This window comes from Fistularia commersonii, chromosome 34 (assembly GCF_037954325.1).
Source record: "Fistularia commersonii isolate RoL2024-O1a breed Wild chromosome 34, RoL_Fcom_v1.0, whole genome shotgun sequence".
Lineage (NCBI taxonomy): Eukaryota > Metazoa > Chordata > Actinopteri > Syngnathiformes > Fistulariidae > Fistularia > Fistularia commersonii.
Genome location: NC_141317.1, coordinates 9,522,980 through 9,545,349, shown reverse-complemented (window position 1 = coordinate 9,545,349; position 22,370 = coordinate 9,522,980). Strand labels below are relative to the sequence as shown.

The 22,370-nt window shown below is 46.1% G+C and overlaps 1 protein-coding gene across 2 annotated transcripts; it reads left to right on the top strand.

Annotated features, from left to right (window-relative positions):
• The first annotated feature begins 1,057 nt into the window (after nt 1–1,057).
• On the top strand, nt 1,058–21,761 carry ift122 (intraflagellar transport 122 homolog (Chlamydomonas)). 2 transcript variants are annotated; one of them, XM_086141325.1, is made up of 29 exons: nt 1,064–1,583; nt 2,312–2,378; nt 2,463–2,547; nt 2,624–2,702; nt 2,872–2,948; nt 3,063–3,129; nt 3,218–3,358; nt 4,466–4,541; nt 5,305–5,496; nt 5,871–6,009; nt 6,469–6,671; nt 7,529–7,666; nt 7,844–8,008; nt 8,545–8,742; nt 8,926–9,066; nt 9,255–9,308; nt 9,889–10,050; nt 10,870–11,036; nt 12,557–12,728; nt 13,992–14,094; nt 16,527–16,667; nt 16,766–16,863; nt 17,838–17,938; nt 18,800–18,965; nt 19,683–19,800; nt 19,881–20,009; nt 20,575–20,645; nt 20,744–20,908; nt 21,018–21,761. In XM_086141325.1, exons 1-29 carry the CDS (start codon nt 1,540–1,542, stop codon nt 21,102–21,104), a joined length of 3,546 nt encoding a protein of 1,181 aa, XP_085997451.1. In that variant the 5' UTR covers nt 1,064–1,539; the 3' UTR covers nt 21,105–21,761. The 2 variants fall into 2 exon arrangements, 1 of the variants encoding a protein (XP_085997451.1); XR_015104344.1 differs by lacking the exons at nt 20,744–20,908; nt 21,018–21,761 and having other exon boundaries at nt 1,058–1,583; nt 19,901–20,009.
• Nucleotides 21,762–22,370: the final 609 nt, after the last annotated feature.

The window sequence follows — 22,370 nt, the reverse complement described above, 5'->3', positions numbered from 1 at the left end:
ACTGACAATCGCAGAGCTCTCACTTTGTGATGGATCACCTCCCGTGCATAAAGCTGTCCAGGTTGAAATTTATGCAAATTAACAAGTAGTGCAACACAATTGCTATTCTCTTCACACAGCCTGCAGGAGACTGTGGCGAAGGTGCACAGACACAGAAAAGGAATTGGGTGCAGCCCATTTGTAGTAGTCCATAGAAATGTGAAAAATTGGATTTGAAGTCGTCACTAACCCCCTCGAAATATTCCATATCACTGGAATACATGTAGCGGCACAGAATCTAAAGATACATAAGCTGCTGTCTGACTGAGCCAGATGATATGGAGGTAACCGCTTATGCTCAAGGCTCCCATCCCAAACCACTGTGGGCGGGGGCTTCCCGACCACTGGTGCAAAAACACATTTCCATTCACACAGACATTCTTGTGTCATCCGCTCCCATCTGCACACTCCAAGACGAGTGCGTCTCAGGAGGCCCGCCGCCAGATGCATCATCAGTAGCCCATATGTGCAAGTTTCCTCCGGACAGAAGGTCCCTCCCCAAAATCTGCAATCCAGCATGACGGGTCAGCATCTGTCGACCGTGCTCTTTTGCATCCCTGTGATTCACGATGCTGTATGTGACCGCAAGGTAAAAAAAAATCCCCACAGAATTACATGATAATCACCTCTTTCCAGCGCCCTGCCATTTTCACCCTCTTCTCACACATTTTTTTTTTTTTATGTAGCACTAACAGCTTCTCCAGACGTTGCTCGCGTTGGATCACACATGTATGGTTTGCACCTACAGTCTTTCCTGCTCTCATTCCTCTTTTTTACATTCCTGATATAGCCATGAACATGAAATAGTGTTGCCCTGTACCTTTCTCTGAATAGTCAGGCAGTATCTACACTGCTCGGGGTCACCGGGCGAGAGACGAGATTCGACAAACAACCAAGCAGGTTTTATGTAACTGCAGATAAAATGTTGTTATGAATCCAGCATCTGCATTGACCTTCCGAACCCTGTCCACTGTTCATCCTCCATAATCACCCACCATCTCATCTCACAGACTTACATCCCTCTGTCCACTCAACTGAAAAATGTCCTTTTTTTTAAAAAAAATCATCCGAATTGGCTGCATCGAAAGCCCGCATTCCAGGAGTATTCGGATGGATCGATGACATTGATAGGCAAATCAATTGTGACGGATGACGTCATCAAGGAGGCGCCCGGTGGCTCCGCCTCCGACGCAACGCCTCCTTCCTTCCGCGGGGCGGAGTTTCAGACCGAGCTTGGATGTTTGGAGTTTCCATATCAACCATCCTCCACCAGCATCATGCTCTCCTCTTTTTGATCATTATTTGTGTTTTTATTGTAAAACCGCGTGGCTTTCTCTCGCCCCCTCCGTCTGTACGACACTTGGCGTCGGATTACGACAGGACGTTCAAACCGTCGCTTTGCACCCCCGCTTGCGGAGAGACACAGCGGAGCTATGAGAAACTAGCAAACAGCAGCCTGTTGATAGCGGACACGTCGCGTCCGCTTCGGAAAACGTCGAAATGAGAGCGGTTCTGACCTGGAAAGAGACATTCGGGGAACAATGGTGGGTTTCGGAGCGGTTCGGTAGCCACCACCCCTCCTGCGAGTGTTAGCTTCTTAGCTAGCGTTAGCTTCTTAGCTAGCGTTAGCTTCCTAGCAACAGCGTCTTGGGCGAAGATGCTAAAGCTTCTGTTTAATCGTATTAAGCAGTCGAGGAACAAAAACGTTCAGCACAATGACAACTTTTGATTTGACTCCTGCTGGAGTCAATACAGTTTGTCCTTATTTCGAGTGTCTGTGAGTTAAAGTCATAAACAATTTTTAACAAAGTAAATCCATATCAAATCCAATCAAATGAATGACTTCTGTGCCCCCAATACACGAAGACCAAGTTGACACACAGTGAAGCCAGTAGCGTTTATTTAGTCTAGAAATTAAGATTACTTTGTATTAAAATATAAAGAAATCTTATTTCTAACATCACATTTTCCCTCTTCTTTTTATTTTCTTTTTATTTATTCAACGGTGACCCTAGATTTGCAAGAGTGACTGGTAGATCGAAGCTTTAAGTCACCGATTGTACAAATAATCTTCACATTGTTCAAAACTCAAGAGACTTTTACAATTTAACTCATATTCTCAGTAGCGGACTCTGGTATTTTCAAAGTCCACCCTACATTCATGATTTGCAAATGTATTTACAAATAATGGCATTAAATCACTTCTAACAACTGGAGATTATGACTCTGCAATGATTTATCAGATAAACATCTCTGCTCTGCCCGATTGCAGTGTGTACGACATTGCTTTCAAGCCAGATGGCAGCCAGCTGTTAATCGCAGCAGGTCTCCGCGTCCTGGTAAGATGTGTATATTTTCCGTCGCACGCCGCTATAAATTAAACTTATAGTGTAATATTTAATGTGCCTTGTACTTTTTTGCAGGTTTACGACACAGCAGACGGAACACTTATTCAACCCCTAAAAGGACACAAAGATGTAGTGTACTGTGTGGCCTATGCCAAAGATGGTAGGCCAAATATGCACATAATAATCGCAGTAATAGTTTATGATGATTCTATTAATGACTGCATTTGCACATGCAGGTAAAAGGTTTGCGTCTGGATCGGCAGACAAATATGTCATCATTTGGACCTCTAAACTGGAGGGTATTTTAAGATTTTCGTAAGTGCCTCCTCCATTTCAGTGTCGCGAGAATTTATTCATTGAATCCAATATCACAGTCCACAAGTTGTGTTACAGCGTTTAACCTTCACCCCTGTAGTCAGAAGTATAGATGCTCCACAGTGTGCACGCCTGCATGACTCAATAAATCTTATGCTTTCTTTTGTAGTCACAATGACTCCATTCAGTGTCTTGCCTATAATCCTGTTACTCACCAACTGGCTTCCTGTTCGTCTGGTGACTTTGGTGAGAGCACAATACTGACCTTTTATGACGATATATATCATGAAATCCTTGCAAATGTTTTCTAATAAAGAAAAAGCCAACGAAAGCTGTTTAAATCCTTACCAAATGTTCTAGGTCTGTGGTCACCAGAGCAGGAATCTGTGAACAAACATAAAGTGAGCAGCAAAATAACATGTTGCGGGTGAGTGAAGCCTGTCGAGTCTCCGTAAATATAGTTTGCATGTGACGTGAACCGGTGTTTGTATTTGAGGTTTCACATGTTGTTGCAGGTGGACGAACGACGGCCAGTACCTTGCCCTTGGCATGATGAACGGAGTGGTGAGCATTTGCAACAAGAACGGAGATGAGAAGGTCAAGATAGAGCGTCCAGGAGGCTGTCCGATCTGGTCGATATCCTGGAACCCCTCCAAGTTAGTCTTGAGTTTACTACTAAGCCGGTTGTTTCAAAAATAGAATACGGTTCCTCTGCATATTGTTTTTCATTGAGTAACTACAGAACGACACACCATTTCTCCTCCGTCCAGCTAGACTTTCATGAAAAACATTCACAATATTGTAAATAAGCGTGTGGTTTGGCACTTCTGCCTCTCAGCAAGAAGGTTCCCATCGGATTCAGACAGAGACTCTCCCTTTGTGGAGTTGCATGTTGTCCCCCGTGTCTGTGTGGCTTTTCTCCGGGTTCCCACAAACCAAAAAAAAAAAACATGCATTAGGTTGATTGAAGACCCTAAATTGCCCAGACGTGTAAAGGAGAGATTGAATCGCATGTCTCTGTATGTGATAGACGGGACCAGGGTGGGCGCCGCCTTTCACCCAATGACAGCTGGAATTGGCTCCTGCTCCACTGGGACCCCGAGCGCTTTTGTAGACAGACAGGCGGCGTAGACAATGAACGAATGAAAGAATCCGTTGTGAACGGAAAGCCTTGGGGATGACCAGCAGGTGGCAGCAGTTAACAATGCACCGGGTCATTCTTATCGAGGATTACCACGCTTCAAAGCTGTCCTCCCTGCTGCCTAACCCCTAGCCAAACCCAGGAGCAAATGATGACTAAAAGGGGTGATTTGAGAAAAAAGGAATAATGAAGGGTGTAATCAGTGGAAATATTCTTAGCGGAGCGTGTCTTTCAAACGGCCGTCAGAGGAAAATGACCTACTCTCAATTACAAGGATGTCAGAATACTAGAAAATGTGTGTCATCCTCAGCTGTCGTCGTCGGCTTGCTGATGGACAGCTCGGCATAGTCACTGCTCAGCAGTCTACACTTTCTACTCTATATAGTAGCAAAAGATTAATGCAGCGCCGTGACCCGATAATCTATATATATATATTATTCAAATGATCTGAAGCTATACAGTTATTACCTTTACTGTGCTTCTTAGATAGGCAGAAATAATAGGATTAGGGTTTCTATACATTCCAGGAATAGACTTAATCTTTTATTACCTGAACTACCAGCACCCTGGCTGTATGTTGGCGGGGCACTCCCTCAAATGATTTTCTGTCGTGTTTTCCCAGGGACGACCACCATGACATTCTGGCTGTTGCAGACTGGGGTCAGAAGCTGTCCTTCTATCAGCTCAGCGGGAATCAGGTGGCTGTGGCAAATACGTACAGTTTGAATTTACATCGCCCCAAATTACAAATACAAGCAACATAGCAACTCCATGATGTGTGGAGAATTTCAAGTTACTCTTCAAACACTGGAGGCGCCGTGACTAAATTGTTTCATGAATGACAAATAACAGAAACGTTACAGAGCCGGTTTAATGATATGTGAGCTTACCTCATGCGCTTTGACATTACACATGCAGCAACAAGCGAAATTGAATTTGATAATCGATCTGTTATAGATTTATGATTTTGGAATCGCTTGACTTAGTCTAAGACCTGTGTTTCCTGTTGTAATCAAACTGTCAGGGTCTATTGAAAGCGCCACAGTTCACAGGAACTGACCCTGTTATGCTTTTGTGGCCCCTCTCACAGTTACTCCGTCATCCGCAACCTCCCTGTGGGCAACAATGTAATTACAAACAAATGGGCACTGTTCGTTACTCCATCATTACAGCATGGGTTCATATACTGTCACTGGCCCTATGTATCTTGTTAGCAGCACATTTTGTTTTGATTATGATGTAAGTGTACACAATGGAGGAAAAATAACAGCAGATCCTTGGACGAGTTTCTACAGAACAAGGTGAAACACATGGGCAGAGTCGGGGATCTGTTACATTGCTTTGTATACTTACTATAGTCAAACTCACATTGATTGCTGTGCGTTGCATATCCTAGCTAATACGACCGACAAGAAGAGCAACGGTATCTCCTATAATGCTATCATGTCTTTTGCCCCTCAGATCGCAAAGGAAAGGGCTTTAACCTACGACCCGTGTTGCATCAGCTACTTCTCTAAGGGCGACTACATGGTCATGGGCGGCTCCGATCGACAGGCGTCCCTCTATACTAAAGATGGCGTTCGACTGGGAACGGTGGGAGAGCAGAATGCGTGGGTGTCCACGTGCCGGGTTAAGCCCGACTCCAACTTTGTGGTGGGTCCACAGACTGTCGGTGAACAAGCCATGAACTGATAATGTTGTTAAGTGAAAGGAAAAAAAAGGTTTATACAAAGATAAATGCTCGGTCCTTTCACTGCCAAATAGCGTATGAATTTGATTTAGAAAAAAAAAAACACCTCTTTAACTACACAGACGCACAGTCGTGTTATTTTACAATAACATCTCGGCAGTTTCCTCTCTCTATATTTAACAGAATCTGACGAGGTACAAAAGAGAGAATTGGTTGCTGGGAGTCTTTCAGTTCTGTGCCGTAGACGCTCTTAACAACAAGAGCGTTTTCCCACTCTCACATTCTTTTCTTAGAGGTGTTAATGGGATGTACTGTTACATTGTTATCTCTTATCTAGGTGCTGGGCTGCCAGGATGGGACCATTGCCTGCTACCAAGTTATCTTCAACACAGTTCACGGCCTCTATAAGGATCGCTACGCTTATAGAGACGGAATGACCGACGTCATTGTCCAGCACCTCATCACTGACAAAAAAGGTGCACTTTTGCTTTTGCAAAAACATACTCGCTGCGATGCCAATCACGGTAACAGCTCAGAGAGGATGTGCCTTGAAGGCTAATTTTACGAATAAGGTGGTCGTGGGGAGTGGGTGAACGTCTTGTATCTTTATTCTTGTATGGGGCCATTTTAAGCATCCAGTCTGTCGGTTTGTAAAGGTAGGAAGTGCTACGTCTTTAAATGATGCATATCTTGTTTGGAGGAAAATAGCCCTTGGATGATTTACCTCACAAGATGGACCGGCTAAAATATTTAAAAGGCTCCCACCAGACATGTTTTAAGGCTTGCAGAAATACTACCAGTGTCAAAGTTAGTACTTACGCCGCTCTGTACAAAGCAGGAACCTCAGATATTTAACTCTTCGGAATGAAGATTTTACTGGTGGCTTAAAACCTCACCTCACCTCACCATCTCCCTCCATTTTCATCGTCCCTCAGTGAGGATTAAGTGTCGCGAACTGGTGAAGAAGATTGCCATCTACAGAAATCGTCTCGCCATCCAGCTGTCGGAGAAGATTCTAATTTATCAGCTCGCCTCGGATGACCCCTCAAACATGCAGTACAACAACAAGGAGAAAATATGCAGGAAGTTTGAGTGCAATTTGCTTGTGGTCTGCTCCCAGCATATCATCTTGTGTCAGGTGGGCGAAGACAGGAAACAAGAGTTCCTCAGAAATGTTGCCACATAAAGCATCTGAGTAATCTGTTCTTTTTTTTTTTTTTTTTTTTTTTTTTTGAAAAAAGAAATTAAAATACATCAATAGATTTTCAGACATGCCCGGGAAACAGCTCAGCTCCACAAAGTGGATAGAGCAGCGGTGGCTCAGTATTTAGGCATTCACTCTTCTCCCAATTTGTGAAAAATGATAATATCTCGGGTACGCCAGTTTCCAGTTTTTGTGGCCCATCTGCAAAAGGCTGCGGCCGCACATGATCTCCGCGGGCTCCCTCCCACCTTATTCTCCTTCTTCAAATTGGATAAGCTGAGACAGTTGAATGAAAGAAGAGGTCCACAGAGTGTGGAACCGGTGGTCGTCTCTCGGGGTTTCTCTCTGCTTCATGTCTCTGTGTGTTTGACACAGACTGCTAGGGAGGAGGAGCAGCCATAACGCAGAGGTGATTTCCTTTTAAATCTTCCTGCGTGTGACAGAGATGTTTCAGATCTCTTTTTTTTCTCCAACAGACATCCCCGCGTTTCATGCATCAGACAGCTTTCAGCCCATATAAATGAGCTGTGCTCGTATGGGCTGTGTATGTCTGTGTCAAATCAAATGAATTGTTTATCTTTTTAGCACTCCGTGCTCGCATTGAACCATATTTTACGCAAATTCTAAAAAAATGAGAACCCCGTGCCAAGATTTGCAAGGCCCCGCCTGAGCTGTGATTAAATAAAGTAAAATGGTTGATTTAGAGGCTGTGAAGAGAAATATAAAAAAAAAAAAAAAAAAGAATTTGTTTTTGATCGTACTCTCACCAATCTCATTCTGCTGTTTCGCAGGAGAAGAGGCTTCAGTGCCTGTCCTTTGCTGGTGTCAAGGAAAAAGAGTGGTTGATGGAGTCTCTAATTCGCTACATCAAAGTGATTGGTGGCCCACCCGGCAGAGAGGGGCTGCTCGTGGGTTTAAAGAACGGAGCTGTGAGTTTCTCAGGAAAATCCATTTAAACCTAAATGTTGTTCAACCTGGAATTCAGGATGCATTTATTAATGTTCGACGGTGACACCGAAAGCCACGGGGGGAAAAATGATATTGCTATTGTATTTATTACCGGTGTTGACGCTCTGTGCCTTTTTTTTTTTTTTTCTTTTATGCAGATCCTAAAGATATTTGTTGACAACCCTTTCCCCATCACCCTGCTAAAGTTGTCAACATCAGTGCGCTGCCTTGACATGAGTGCCTCCCGCAAAAAACTGTCCGTGGTGGATGAGCACAACACTCTGCGGGTCTACGAAATCAACAGCGGAGAACTGCTTTTTCAGGTCTGCCGGCAACGGGTTTGGTTAAGAGTACGGCTGGAATCTAAAATGAGACGTTCTAACAGATTGTGGCTGATTTAGGTCCAGGCTCTCCAAAAACCTGTACAGGGAGCCAGTAATAGGGGAACCAGCATTATCCTGCTCCCCGTTGCTGACAATAATGGCTCCTCTCACAACTGGAGTCAGCTATTCAGGGCCAATTGGAGTGCTGTGGTGCACCAGCAGCACCACTTTGAGGCAGGACTCGGAAGAAGGGCTATGGAGACTGTATGGAGGCCATTTGTTCCTTAGTTTAACATGGTATTGTCTGTGGAATCACCATATGATTCTGCTCATTTAGGACAGGATTAGTCTCGCAGTGTCACATCAGTGGGATAAAACTAATCTTTGCCATATGGAGAATAACCTGTTAATTCCTTTAAGTGGCACAACAGACTGGGAAAAATAAGCCGTGTATCAATAATGATGTACGAGGGCACATGTTTTGGATCTAATCTAATGCCGACGCACCTCGCTCTCCCACTTTGCTGGCCCCGTAGGAGCCCAACGCTAACAGCGTAGCGTGGAACACCCAGTGCGAGGACATGCTTTGCTTCTCCGGAAATGGCTACCTCAACATAAAGGCCAGCAATTTCCCCGTACACCAGCAGAAGATGCAGGGCTTCATCGTCGGCTACAACGGCTCCAAGATCTTCTGTCTAAATGTCAGCTCCATGTCTGCCGTGGAGGTACCTCAGGTGAGCGCCGTCCAGTTTTCTTCTGCAGCCAGTGATGGCGTTTCAGGCGGTAGCAGAGGACGGGGACACGGTCTCAAGTTAAAACATGACTTAAGTGACTCATTTGACATTAGTTGTTGATGTAAATATGTTTCCTTATTACACTTTAATGCTTTTTGACAATGTTCTTATTTCTCTGCCTAGTCAGCGCCCATGTACCAGTACCTGGAGAGGAAAATGTTTAAAGAGGCTTACCAAATAGCCTGTCTGGGTGTGACAGACAGTGACTGGAGGGATTTAGCCACAGAAGCCTTGGAAGGACTTGACTTTGACATCGCCAAGAAGGCCAGTCACACCTGCACAAACCAGTTATTTTTTAATGAACCCTCGTTTTCACACAGAGAATAAGAAGTGCTAAATTGGCAGATTTTTAGAAACCTACCTCCTCAAAAGCAACGGCTTCAGAGATTGTAGAACATTTGCTTCTGAGCGGCCGTCACCTTAATGATTTATGTGCTCTCTCATTTTTTTAGGCTTTCACAAGAATAAGAGATCTCCGCTACCTGGAGCTCATCAATAGCATTGAGGTAAAACCCACTCCTCAGAAACGTGGAAAAATCCAAAGTTAATTACACAGTGTGTTTTTCCATTTTGGCCAGATTTGACAGATATAACAGCGAGAAATGGCTGGTCATTTTTAACGGTCATCATACATTAATTACTGTATGTAACTTATATCCTGGATGACCATCTCTGATCCTCTCTTAGCTGCACATGGAAGCGTGCAGACTTTACCTCCACAGCATGTATGTCAGGTGAAGGACCATCTGTTTAAAGTTGACAGTGCCGGGAGAATGTTTCTGTATTTTGGAAATGAGAAATATGTAAATGTGTTTTTTTTTTCTCAGTGCTGTGAAGAGAGGTGTTAATTTTATGACATGAAAATACATGTGGTCTCATACAACAGGTGCAAATATGTAGGGAAGATTCACTTGTGAAATTGACTTAATCTATCAGACGGGTATCAGACAGGTAGTTTTTTTTAGTGACTTTGGTGTATGTAGAGGAAAATGAATACTGTTTGTGTGTGTGTGTGTGTGTGTGTGTGTTTGTATAAAGGACCGCGTGTCTATTTTTGCACGCATGTAAGTGTCGACTGATTTGCAGGAAAGGAAGAAACGGGGCGAGAATGACAATGAGCTGTTCCTGGCAGATGTCTTTGCCTACCAGGGGAAATTCCATGAGGCAGCCAGGCTCTACAAACGCACAGGTCAAGAGTCAAGAGCCCTCAGTATGTACACTGACCTGCGCATGTTCGAGTACGCCAAGGTGATTAAATCATCAGTTCCCAAAACCATGCGCATTCACACACAGCGTTCCTTCATATCAGCGGGGAAAGAAAGATTTGGTATGCCTTGCCTATTATAAGGGTGTAGAACATGTGTTTTTCCTCATCCTATGCTTTTGTGCCAAGTTGGGGCCCTGCACTGTGTTTAAAGGGCCCCTGTTGCCGTCTGTCTTTCATCTCCTCGTATATCACTGGAATGTCTGTGTATATCATCTGATAAGTAGACACACACACACACACACACACACACATGGCATGCTTTTACACACATACTATTGTGACAAAAAGCCATGTTCTACACACAATTACATTTTTTAAATGGAGCACAAATGGAGAGGAATAAGGGAAGCGTTGGATCTTCCCCAAATACTTTGATGAGGAGGTCAGTCGCACTTGAAAAAAAAAAAAAAAGATTTCATGCTTTGTTATGTTTATATGGAGGGGAATACTTTGATCATCGCCCGTGGATTCACATTGCTGGGGAAGATGACACGGTCGTGACTCGTCGGTGTATATTTGTGTGTCTGTGTCTATCAGATTGTATGTGTGTTTGATGTGGCTGCTGTATATTTATGCGACCGTGTGGCCATCTGTTCCCACAAGCTGTGTGTTTTAGGTAGGACGGACACCGGAGGGAAAGACCCTCCGGCCGTCTGGCTGTGCGACTCTTACTCTGCGTTGACCCTCGCGGCTACTTCCTGTCCTAACAGAACACACTATCGATAATCTAATTGTAGCTGCAAGTAAGGAATACCAGCCATTTGCATGCGAGCGAACTTTATCAGCCCTGATCTTTGCAGGAGTTTGTTGGCGCAACAGACCCCAAGACCTCTCGGATCCTGATGACGAAGCAGGCAGACTGGGCTAAGAGCAGCAAGGAGCCCCGGGCGGCGGCAGAGATGTACCTGACAGCCGGAGAACATCTGAAAGCCATCGACATCATCGGGGAGCACGGCTGGGCTGACATGTGGGTGCCACGCCTTATAAACCACCTTTGTCTGCACACGTTCCTTCATTCCACTACTGCAAATGCATATCAGGCTACAATGGCGTGTTTTTAATTCCTCATCGGAACAAAACAAAGCGCCTTTACATTAAAGCATGACAAGACCAGAATAATTATACAATTATACTAAGAAGGCCCTTGATATCTGAGCAGCGTTTGGACGTCTCGGCGGCAGGACTCATTGAAACACACAGCATTGTTGAATGATCTGTAACGACCAGCTACTTCAGACATCGGCAATTCAACTGAACATCACTAATCAGTCAGTCGGTGTCAGAAAGGCATCGGAGCAGCGGTGCCTTTCAGCTGAAAGGGAAAATCAGCTCGAGTCAGAAATCCAGCGTTGGACCCAAAACCAAAGATGTCAAAAATTGGCAGAAGATGTCAGACAGCCATATTGTGTGCACATTTACAAATGCATTTTTGGCAGACCTCAAATCTGCATGAGATGTCTTGACATTGCGAGGACACCAGCTAACAACATCTGTGTCCGTTCCTGCTGATTCAAATCATTCATGCAGGGACTAATATACATATATATATATATGAAAGGAAAATATTGCCAAATCCAATCCGCTGACTTATATATATGGATATGGGTCTATTTTACATTTCTATCTTTGTTCCTTGAAATTTCCTGTAATTTGGATTCATCAAATTGTATGCTCAAAAGCACAGCTTGAATTCTAATGGAGGAATGACAGTATTATTTGTATTCATTTTTTTTGTTAATCTGCATTTTACCAGATGAAACCCTCCCCAAATACAATTTTAAACAGCTGTCAACAGCGATCTGGCCAAGAAGGCAACAGCCAAATGTCTATTCTCTGCAAACAGCACAAAACAGTACGTTGTGTTGCGAACAGTGCTGACTAAAAGAAGTGCTGTCCACACATCAAAAGGCGTTGCGTCACACGGAAAATACAAAACACACACTGACTGGAAAGGCTTCCGGCAAGTCAAAATACATTTGATATTAAGTTTTACATCAAAGGGAGCAGAGAGCCAGCAAAGAAAGCAGAGGGCAGGAAATGGAGCAAATTGTCTCATCAAGGGTTGAATCTCGTACCAAAAACCCATTAAAGCCAATGAATCTTCGGACAATCAGCCATCACAGGCTTCTGAGTTACATATCTCTATTAGACGTCTCATTCGGAGCCATGAAAAAGGAAATGGGTGTTTTCGTCTGGCCCGAGATGATTTTTTATTTCTAATTTTTTTTTTTTTTTCTACCATCAGGGGTCTGACGCTCACATCAGACCTCCCCGCTAATTGAATGTGTTCATGCCGCAGGTCTGCCGCGGTGCACCCTGCAGGTCGGTTCGCCAGAGCCTTTAGCCGAACAGCGTCGGGGGCTCTTTTACCTAATAAGCATTCAGCGCGTGACCCCGGGTGATTGTACTTCAGAGCAGCCGGTCCCATTTGATGGTTTATCTGTATTGCCCTCTCTGTTTGAGCTAATTTCACTCTCGCTCATGCAGGCTGATTGACATTGCGCGCAAGCTGGACAAGGCCGAACGTGAACCGCTGGCAAAGTGTGCATTCTACTTCAGGAGGCTGAAGCACCACGGCTATGCCTCGGAGACATACTCCAAGATGGGAGATTTGCAAGCCCTGCTGCAGCTGCATGTGGAAACCAGGCACTGGGACGAGGTCTGACATGCTCATTCACAAGCGGAGACACACCTGCTCAGCTCATCATAGCGTATATATACTGTCCGCAGACAATCGCATAAATATATCACGAGCCAAATGAGGCTATGCTAAATTTAGTGCCGTGTTGCTCGGAAAACCCGAAAAACACGAGCCAAAATATGCGCTTTGTCAATTTTTTTTTTTTTTTTTTTCCGACACGGACGTCACAAAAATGTATTGTGTTTGTTAAAGCGGGCACAGTCGAATGCTAACAATGACACAATCCATGTGCCAGATTTCCTTACGTGCTGATAAACAGAAACTGAATCCGTGCAAACACTCCACAGCTAATCATCCAGCTTGGGGGTTTCTCTGAAATGATGCCCATGTGATGATTAGACTGGAAATCACACAACAGTCTGGCGTGCTGAAAGAATATCAGCTTTAAAGCTCTATTCTGCCTCCAATAAAATTCCTCCGTCAAGGCCCATCGTGCCTCTCAGACAAGAAGAAAACATTGCATTTCTTAAACCCGTCCGCGGTCTTTTAATCAACTTAAAGGTGTCGCAGACGCAGGCGTCGGCCATTTCCTTGCTAAATTGTCAGAGCCTAAATCAGAACATCGAATCACGGCGACGCGCCTATCCTGTCGTGTCTCTGGAAGTATTCCTGGAATATTTATTTGATCCTCGGAGAGCATAAAAAGGAGCAGAGGGAGGGAGGCGGACAGAGGCTGGGAGAACACTTTTCATATGGCTCACCGGGGGAGGTGGACATCAAGACAGGATGGAGCGCAGACAGGGTTACAGTGGGGACCACATGGAGACTACTGCACTGACTCTTACCTAACACAGTGTTTTTCCAAATGGCTGTGGACACAGTGGCTCGGGACACCCACTTTCACTCTTTTATGATATGGTAAGACGAGCGTGTGTTTCTTGGCTCTGGGTTTGTAACAGGACATTTAGATAATCATTCACTGTGACAGAAGATATGTGTCCACAGGGCCCTACGAGGGTTCTTAATATCCTGTCATTCAAGCGGCGCATGGAGTGTAGTTGTGGTTGTAATTGAGTGTAAAATCAACCTCGCTGACGTACAGTCGTTTGTCGTAATTAATAATGCTGCCATCGTGTTTTGACTGGGGGTAATTTGCCTTTTACAGAATAATGGTCGGTAACTGCCGAGTCCCCGAAGAGCTGCAGTGCGGCCGCAGTCCTCTGTGCACTAAAAGCTGCAGAACAAAAAAGTAATACCTTGACTTCCGTGTCCGTTTCACAGGCGTTCTCGCTGGTCGAGAAGCATCCCCAGTTCAAAAACGACGTGTTTGTGCCGTATGCCCAGTGGCTGGCCGAGAACGACCGCTTCGAGGAGGCACAGAAAGGTACGTTTGCATGGACGACGGGAGGGAAACCTTCGCCGCCAGTCATTCTACATCAGACGGCTTAACATTAAGGTCCAGATTATGGTCTTTGCTTTCGTTACCGTTTGAACGGACATGAAACAGGCCGTCTTTTTTTTTTCATATGGAAGTGATAAAGCCCGGTCAGCTCTGGACATTTTCACTACTTGTACAAGTTTGTGCGTATCCACTGTAAAACATGATCCGCTTTGCTGGAGCGGAGCAGCGCAGAGCTCTGCTGCCTGTTAACTGAATGACATGCATGCATGCCTCTAATCACCAGAACTACAAGCAGCTCTGATGATGATTACCAACTGTAACCATAGTTATAATCAGCTCATAGATTTATAATTATGATCTCAGCAGGCATATTTCCTCCTCTACATAATCTTCCTCCGCTTGTCTCGACATGGAATACACGACTGAACCGGCCTGATTGTATTGGAGCTTGCTTATGGTCCTGCGTTTTGCTGATTGTGTGTATTTTCGTCCAGCAGCCGAGCGGTATTATGTTACTTGTGATGTAATTGAGGGCTAAGCCTCCCGTCGGTCCTCTGTCCAACACACTGATGGCTCCCGGTAGCACGAATAGTCTCAGTGTCTCAGTTGGCGGGCACATATTTTAGGGGCCTCAAGTAGCACTGCTATGCGACCGGTGACTTTTCCGAGATAACTATACTTCAGTAAGTGTTGTATTTGTTCCGTGCTTTTAAGGTCTGCGAAAAATGAATCTAAAATAAAAGAATTCCAGAGGGGTAAGGTCCTTAAAAATCACCAAATGGTAATTCCATGCACAGGATTCGAGTTGTTCAATCATGAATTGGACCTAGCTGGTCGCCACAAGGGCGGCACACGGTTTGCACTCCAGTCTCACAGCTATACGGCCCGATTCTGGCAGGCGGCCTTTCCGTGAGGGGTCTGCCATGTTTTCCCCGTGTCTGCGTGGCTTTCTACGGTTTCCTCCCAACATGCAGAAGGTTCAGTGGTTAATTTGAGACACGTATGAATGAGAGGTCGAAGGAATGCTACCGGCTACCCTGAGCGCGGAACAAGCGTCACGGACAATGAAGGAATGATTCCCACGGTAAATACATAAAATTGACGTTTGCTGAGAGGATCGTTTTCCGAAGGCCGAGCTTCGACTCGTACTCCTAATAGACGGGAAACTGTGTCGGCCGATGTGAGTCGGCGCCGCTGTTTCCCTCCGCACGTGTGTCCGCCTCATTGTAAACTCCTGCAGTGAAGGCTTCCGTAGGGGGGTGAGTGATGTGCGCTCCTTCAGCCAGTAAAAGTAGCTGAATGAGATTTTTTTTTTTTCCACTTGGAAAAATGATATATTACACTGTACAATATTGTCTGATTTATTTTTTTTTTATCCAGCTGCGCTTGTTGATGAATATTTAGAGCTGATATATGCCCTGACCCCTGCTGTGATTACGGGCCCCGACGGGGTTGATTCATCTTTGTAAGAATCCTAAAGATATTCACTATTTATTCGTCTCTCATGACCCGAGCATTACTAAGCAGAGATAAGATGTATTTCTTATGAGCACTATTGTCTCAGGAAACAAAGGCCTGCCACGGCATACTAAAGACAAATAAAGGAAGGATGTTTGTGGTAGTCAGGTGAAATGGAATAATAAAAGCGCCATATAGCACATCAATCAGCCTTATTTGGTATTATTTAGATGGTTACTTGCAAAAAGCATTATCTTTGACCACAAGATGCTTAGCGATAGCGGTTCTTCATATTTAAAGAGACACATTTACACAAAGGCATAGCATATTAAATATTGCCCGGCTCCAGTGATAAGCTAATGCATCCTGTTTGAAACTTTGTAATATAAATGACTAATGAGATAATGATGCGATATTGCAACTAATAATCATCCACAGTCCATTATGCTGTGTGCAGACTAAGGTTACGGCTGAGTTTTAATCGTCGTTGTGTACTTTGGTTCCCTGGGGGATGGGGAAGGCATTTAAAAAGTCCAAATGATTTCAGACATGAATACGTATCAGGGAGACGCTTATTGAAAAGCGTCTCCTTCCACGTACGTGCCGTTATCACCCCTTTACATTAAACCGTTACATAACGCCGTAAATGACAAGCGGCGCTCTCCGGCGAGCCAAACGAAGGGCGCTACCCACTCAGACTCAAGGTTCATTTAAAGGAGAGGAAAGGAAATTGCTAGAATGCATAGCGAAGCCTCAACGTCTGTTCGCTCACTGTGAAATAAGTTTTGGCGAGCGTGAAAAAACAGCAGCGACAACTTGTACCAAATATGTTTCCGGCAAACGAATAAAGAAATGGAAACGTGTAAGATGATGGTGTGAACCCTGCGGCGGCGGCTGACATTTTTAAGAGAACATACTAACAGCCTGTTCTTCACCCCTCTATATTATTCACTCAGCATTTCATCAGGCGGGGCGACAAACTGAAGCGGTGAAAGTGTTGGAGCAGCTCACCCACAACGCCGTTGTGGAGAACAGGTTCAACGACGCAGGCTATTATTACTGGATGCTGTCGATGCAGTGTCTGGACATCGCCCGGGGTGAGGCCCGCAGTCTTTAACACACCTCCACGCTGCGTGCATCCGCAGATGTCTATTTAGCACGAATCTCTATCGCGTCCTCGCCTGTCTTAAAACAGAAAACGAAGAACAGAGGGATGAAATGCTGAAGAAGTTCAACCGTTTTCAGCATCTGGCTGAGCTCTACCACGTCTACTGCTCCATTCAGCGTTACACGGTGGGTAAACGACACTCCGTCACCCCGATATTTCGACCGTCGTTTGACTGAAAACCGGAGGGAGGCGTCACCATCTCGACCGGATCGGCTGTCAGATTGAAATCGCTTATCCCTAGAAAGAATGTCTGTGAGGTAGACTCGGGTCCGCGTTCCCCGATGCCGGCCGGGTTCAGTTGAAATATTCCTCGTCCCTGGCCTTTTTTAAACATCTGCCCTGCCGTTTTTCATGAACACCGTGAGCCTGACAGGAAGGAGGTCTGCTTTCGCAAGATTATGTCAATCCCAGAAATTAAGTCCGGGCCGATAAGGATTTCAGAAACACATTAAGGTTGTCACACGTTTTGGATAAAATAGTTGTGGTTTCGGAGTTGACATATACAACATACTTTATAAATAATAGATACGGCTCCTTAGGTTAGAGTCAAACCGCCTGCTTCTTAAACCGGACTGAGCGTGTGAGGGGAGCAACGAGCTGCTTGATGGATCACGATCACCGTTCAACCCGCGGCCTTCCCCGCAACCCCTGCTCCGAACCTACTGACAAATAAGCAATTCCTGGCTGTGGGCATTTTATGGATGACCCGGCCTGTTTCGTGGCCCTCGTGTTTGTTGTTACAGCTTTTTTGCTGCGGTGTGGTCACACCCCTTCCCACACAGGGCATTCTGTGATCCAGACCAGAGCAGGAAACCTTTACATCACACTTTAACTCTCCCGGTCAGACTCGATGGATCTGAACTACTTTGGAGTTGCCGTTGCGATAAAGAGCTGTGATAAAGAGTGCGTGCCCCAGCAGGTTGGCTTTTTCCCTTGAGCTGCAAAAAACTCGGGCTGCTGCGAGACGGGAAGTGGAAATATTTCAGCGGTGGCTCAAGACCGGGTTTGCTTTTGATTTTTGACGTCTCTATTGTCAGTTCATTCTGAGCCGTCTTTCATTGTTTGTTTGGTTTTTTTTTTGTGCTTCTCTTTTCTTTAGGATGAACCGTTCAGCTCCCACATGCCCGAGACGCTATTTAACATCTGCAGGTTCCTCCTGAACAACCTGACCAAGGAAATACCGCCAGGAATCTCCAAAGTGTATCCTCCCGCATGAAAACCCAGTTTTAACGTCGCCTCTCTTAAGAGAGTCTAATCAAACACGGCGGAGCGAGTGCGTGACGTAGTAGAGGAAGCAAACAGAAGCGTCGGATTCCGCCGCCGGAGTCTTGTCCTTCTGCTGAGAGGAAGAAAGGAGGTGATCATGGGGGAGGAGGAGAGGACGCCATCAGGAGACACGTTCTCTGTTATCTAAACAAATGGTTTGATTACGGGAAGCTGGGTTTGCATTCGCACGGCCCAACAACACGCTTTAATTTGATGAAATATCGACTCCGAAGTTCCCGCGGCGACACATCCGAACCCATGCGGTCTGAGCAGCATGTACCTGAAAAACTTTAGATTTATAAACTCTGCCCCGCCGCATCGGTTCAAACAATTAACCAAAATGTCAGAGAGAATTTGGCCTAGCTAAACTGCGCAACGGGGGCACGCACATTTATCAAAAGCCCCGGCCGCGCTACAGAACTGGGTGTGTGGGAGGAGCCGCCGAGCGGCCGGGTCGAGAGGAAAGGAGAGGAGTTTTGTTAAATTTGAGGAGATGGAAGAGTTCCAGCGCCGAGCTGCCGCAGCTGCAACTCATTGACCTGTCATTGCCACTCTCCCACAGCGCTTTGAACAATCGGTCTCCATGTAAACACAAATAAGCAACAATTTTCCCCGCGCTGGCTCCAGAGCCTATAGACGCTCGCTAACAAACTAACGGGGGTATTGCTTACAAGGCATTCGGCCAACGCGACCGGCTCTCTGTGATTGGCATCCAGAAACCAATTCTCCAGTCAGAGTGTTCAGACCGCATACTCGCCGTCTCTTCTCGTGGGTTTTCCTTTACCGGATGACTAGTAACACCTTGTTTGCCTTGGCCAAGCAGAGTGGAAAACTGGGTGCCTATAAGCTTGCCAGGTACTGCTACGAGAATCTCCAGAAGCTGCGTATACCCTCCCGCTTTCAGGAGTCCATCGATCTGGGCAGCCTCGCCATTCGCTCCAAGCCCTGCCGTGACAGCGAGGTGGGCGACGTGTCCGTGGTGGCCGTGTTGGGTTTTTAGCGATGGTTTAAATGTTGGGATTCCGCAATGGACGCGGATCATTTTCTGCACAAAAGGAATTATAGGAATAAGAATTAGATTTTGTTTGTTTTTTTAAATGTTAAATTTGTAAGGTATTTCCTCAAACTCGGCAGGGAGAAATTGAAAAAATAAGCTGAATCAAAGCTGAAAGAATTTATCAATGACCAGAATGAGCCAGATTACTTGGAATCTCAGGAAATCACAAAATATTCTTTTCAGAAGCCGCTGATTGTAATGCAGCGGGTGTATTTTGACATAACACCGAGTCTCGCTGACTTGAACTGGGTTAAGCACATTTGACCCGCTATTGATCATGCAGAGGCTTTCTACCCTCAGTTTAGCTGCCGTGGTGATGTAATACGGGGCATCCTGCAGTGAAACAGCGTCTTAAGTCAGGTATCATTAATGCGTCGACCGCCTTTTCGGACCCCGGCTCAAACGGGAAGAACGCTCTCAAGGTCGCATTTCAGACACCCGTAGGTTTGCATTAAATCTCGGGTCTTTGTTGACTTTGGCCGGGGCGGAAAGCCTGAAAAGGGGGGGCTTCTGCTGGTCTGTGGAAATTCCAACTTTGCCCGTTAAGCGCAGTCGTTGATTTAACTATTGCTTTTCCCCAATAAACAACAACTTTACTTTACCTGGCGTTTGGCGTTCCAGGACCTGATAGAGGGCATGATGTGCTACCGATGCTCCACCAACAACCCCCTGCTGAGCAACCAGGGATGCGGATGCATCAACTGCAGGCAGCCCTTCATTTACTCAGCTTCATCATACGGTGAGCGCCAGCTTAGCGGCAAGATCGCTCAAAAACTGCGCGTTTGTGTGTTTATTCCGATGTGTTTTCTGCTAAAACAGAGGTTCTTCCCCTGGTGCAGTTCTACCTCGAGGAGGGGATCGGTGACGAGGAGGCCGTCTCTCTCATCGACCTAGAAGTCCCTCACACGGATCAGAAGGAAGCGCGTTGGCACGACATGGACAACGGAGGTATCCTCTATTTATCTGCGCGCTAATACACCCAGGCGAAGGAGCCGACCGTTTCTGTGCTTTTGAGGAGCCGCTAACTCGTCGCCGTGCCGGTCGCGGGAGCTTATGTTCCTGCCCCGAAAGACCACACGGCTCTTCCAGGCAGAGCATGTGACTCCTCTCTGCCTTGTGACAGTTCTAAGAAGCTGTTTTAGTCTACGCTGGCCTGGATTCTGTGTTGGTGGTTAAGCTGTCAGAGCTAAGTCATCTTAGCTCTTGAGCTAATAGGGTTAGCGAGGCTCTCCTGTCTCATCTTAATGACACTAACCCTCGGAGCCGCAGCCCTAGTGCAGGGATTAACCTGCATTAGCCGGCAGACACTCAAGGGCACCGAGGTCTGCTCTGTTGTCGCAAAGCCACGCTTTGATTGACAACCACAACCGATGTTACATTTCGAACACTTTTGCACGGTCGGAGTCATTGTTGTCGGTCTACGCCTGAAATTAGCGACGGCAAAAACGCCGCACGTGTCGCCGTCGAAATGTTCTCCGTTTTCTCAATTTGTCCTCGACTTAACGCCGATCAGAGGCTTTGAGAATCGACGATGTTTTGGATGACGCAGCGGAAGACCCCTTCACCGCCAAAATGAGTTTCGAAGTAAGTACGAACCCGGAGGCCACAAACCTTCTGCCGACTGCGACGCGGTTACGGTCCATAACAGAGCGCGGACGCGTTTGCGTGTTTTCCCCTAACAGCAGGGAGGCTCAAACTTCGTCCCCGTCAAGGTGAGCCAGTTGGTGCTGCGCTCCATGAGCAGGAGGGACGTCCTGATAAAGCGCTGGCCCAAGCCCCTCAAATGGGAATACTTCCGCTCCCTGCTGCCCGACGTCAGCATCACCATGTGCCCCACCTGCTTCAAGGTACCGCGTCCAGCGCCAGGACTCCCCGACTCTCCTTTTGGAGACAGTCATCGGCCCTCTTCGTGATTCAGTCCGTTTCTAAACTTTCCGCTCTCCTATTTCCCCGTAGATGTTCCACAGTGAGGATTACGAGCTTCTGGTGCTTCAGCACAACTGCTGTCCTTACTGCCGCAGACCCATCGACGAGCCAAACTGAACACGACTCAGAGAGGGACTTAAGAATGCCAGGTTTTGTTTTTCAACGTCACGCAGAGCCCCCTTGAGATACCGGAAAAAGAAGTAAAGTCGGGGCTGGAATGCACTCCTTCTCCACCGAACACCAAATCTACTCTAGTAATGGCCCTTGGAGAAACGTGAGATGCCCTCAGAGGGGCGATCCTTCGCCCACAAGGCAGATGGCCATTAGATGGTACGACAAAAATCTTTATTCGTCACCGGAGCGTACGCCTGCGCGATCGGTCACGGTGCGAGATCGGCCCTCCGTGCCGTCGTTATGGAAAAAAAAAAAAGTCCAAAAAGTGCACCATCAGCGCGGCGAGTCCTGCTGGATTACTTGGATCAGATTACCCGGAGCTGTCACTGATTACATCATTGGTCTGAACGGGGACGTAGCTGCCGAGCGGAAAAAAAAGGGAAAAAAATAGTTTTATTGAAATGATAAATAGTTTATCTTGAAATTGTTTCTATGACAAAAGACCAGATTTTTTTTTTTCTCTTCCCCGCAAACAGCCAGCGAGCTGTATTTTATCGCGACGGGCAGTAGAGGATGTCACCTGTGCTTCTACGAGAAAATATATTTTTATAAGGCTGTGATTGACACGTGTTTCCAATAAAAAGCCGTGGTTGACTTCACCAACTGTTTTTTTGTAACTATTGTCATTCTTGTGCGGCTCTCTTTGTGTCCAAGAGTCAAGTGGAATAATAAGTTCTTACTTTTTTTCCGATTAAACTTTTGGATTTGAGGGTTGAGGGGAGGGTGTCGGCGCCGAGCAGCACGCCCCAGTGCTTCTGATTGCATGTAAGGGTATAAATCGAGCTCTGCATTATGCGGCGGCGAAGGATTAGGCTTCACGGATGCAAATAAGTGGAATTGCTCAAGAAATTTAATTTGTATTTTCTCCGCCCTGAACAGTTTTGAGTCGCGGCGAGGACGATTTGCCCCTCTTCGCTCTCCCTCCTCCTCGTCCGCCGCCTGGCGCTGATGATGCATTGATGCACATGACAGTAATGATGGGGTTTGGACAGGCATGGTTGTAACCTCTGCCCTTGAAAATGCTTAACATAACAGCTATTTCTGGAGTCCTTTGTAATACCAGTTATGAGTCGGTGTTTGTGTGGGCGTGAGGCAAAGAGAGACGGAGGGGAGGGGGCCGTGATTGAGTGTCTTAATTCCATCTCCGCTAACTCTTTGCTTCGTACGCGTCCCTAATCCGGTCGGCCTGTTAAAAGGTGCCGCACCAGC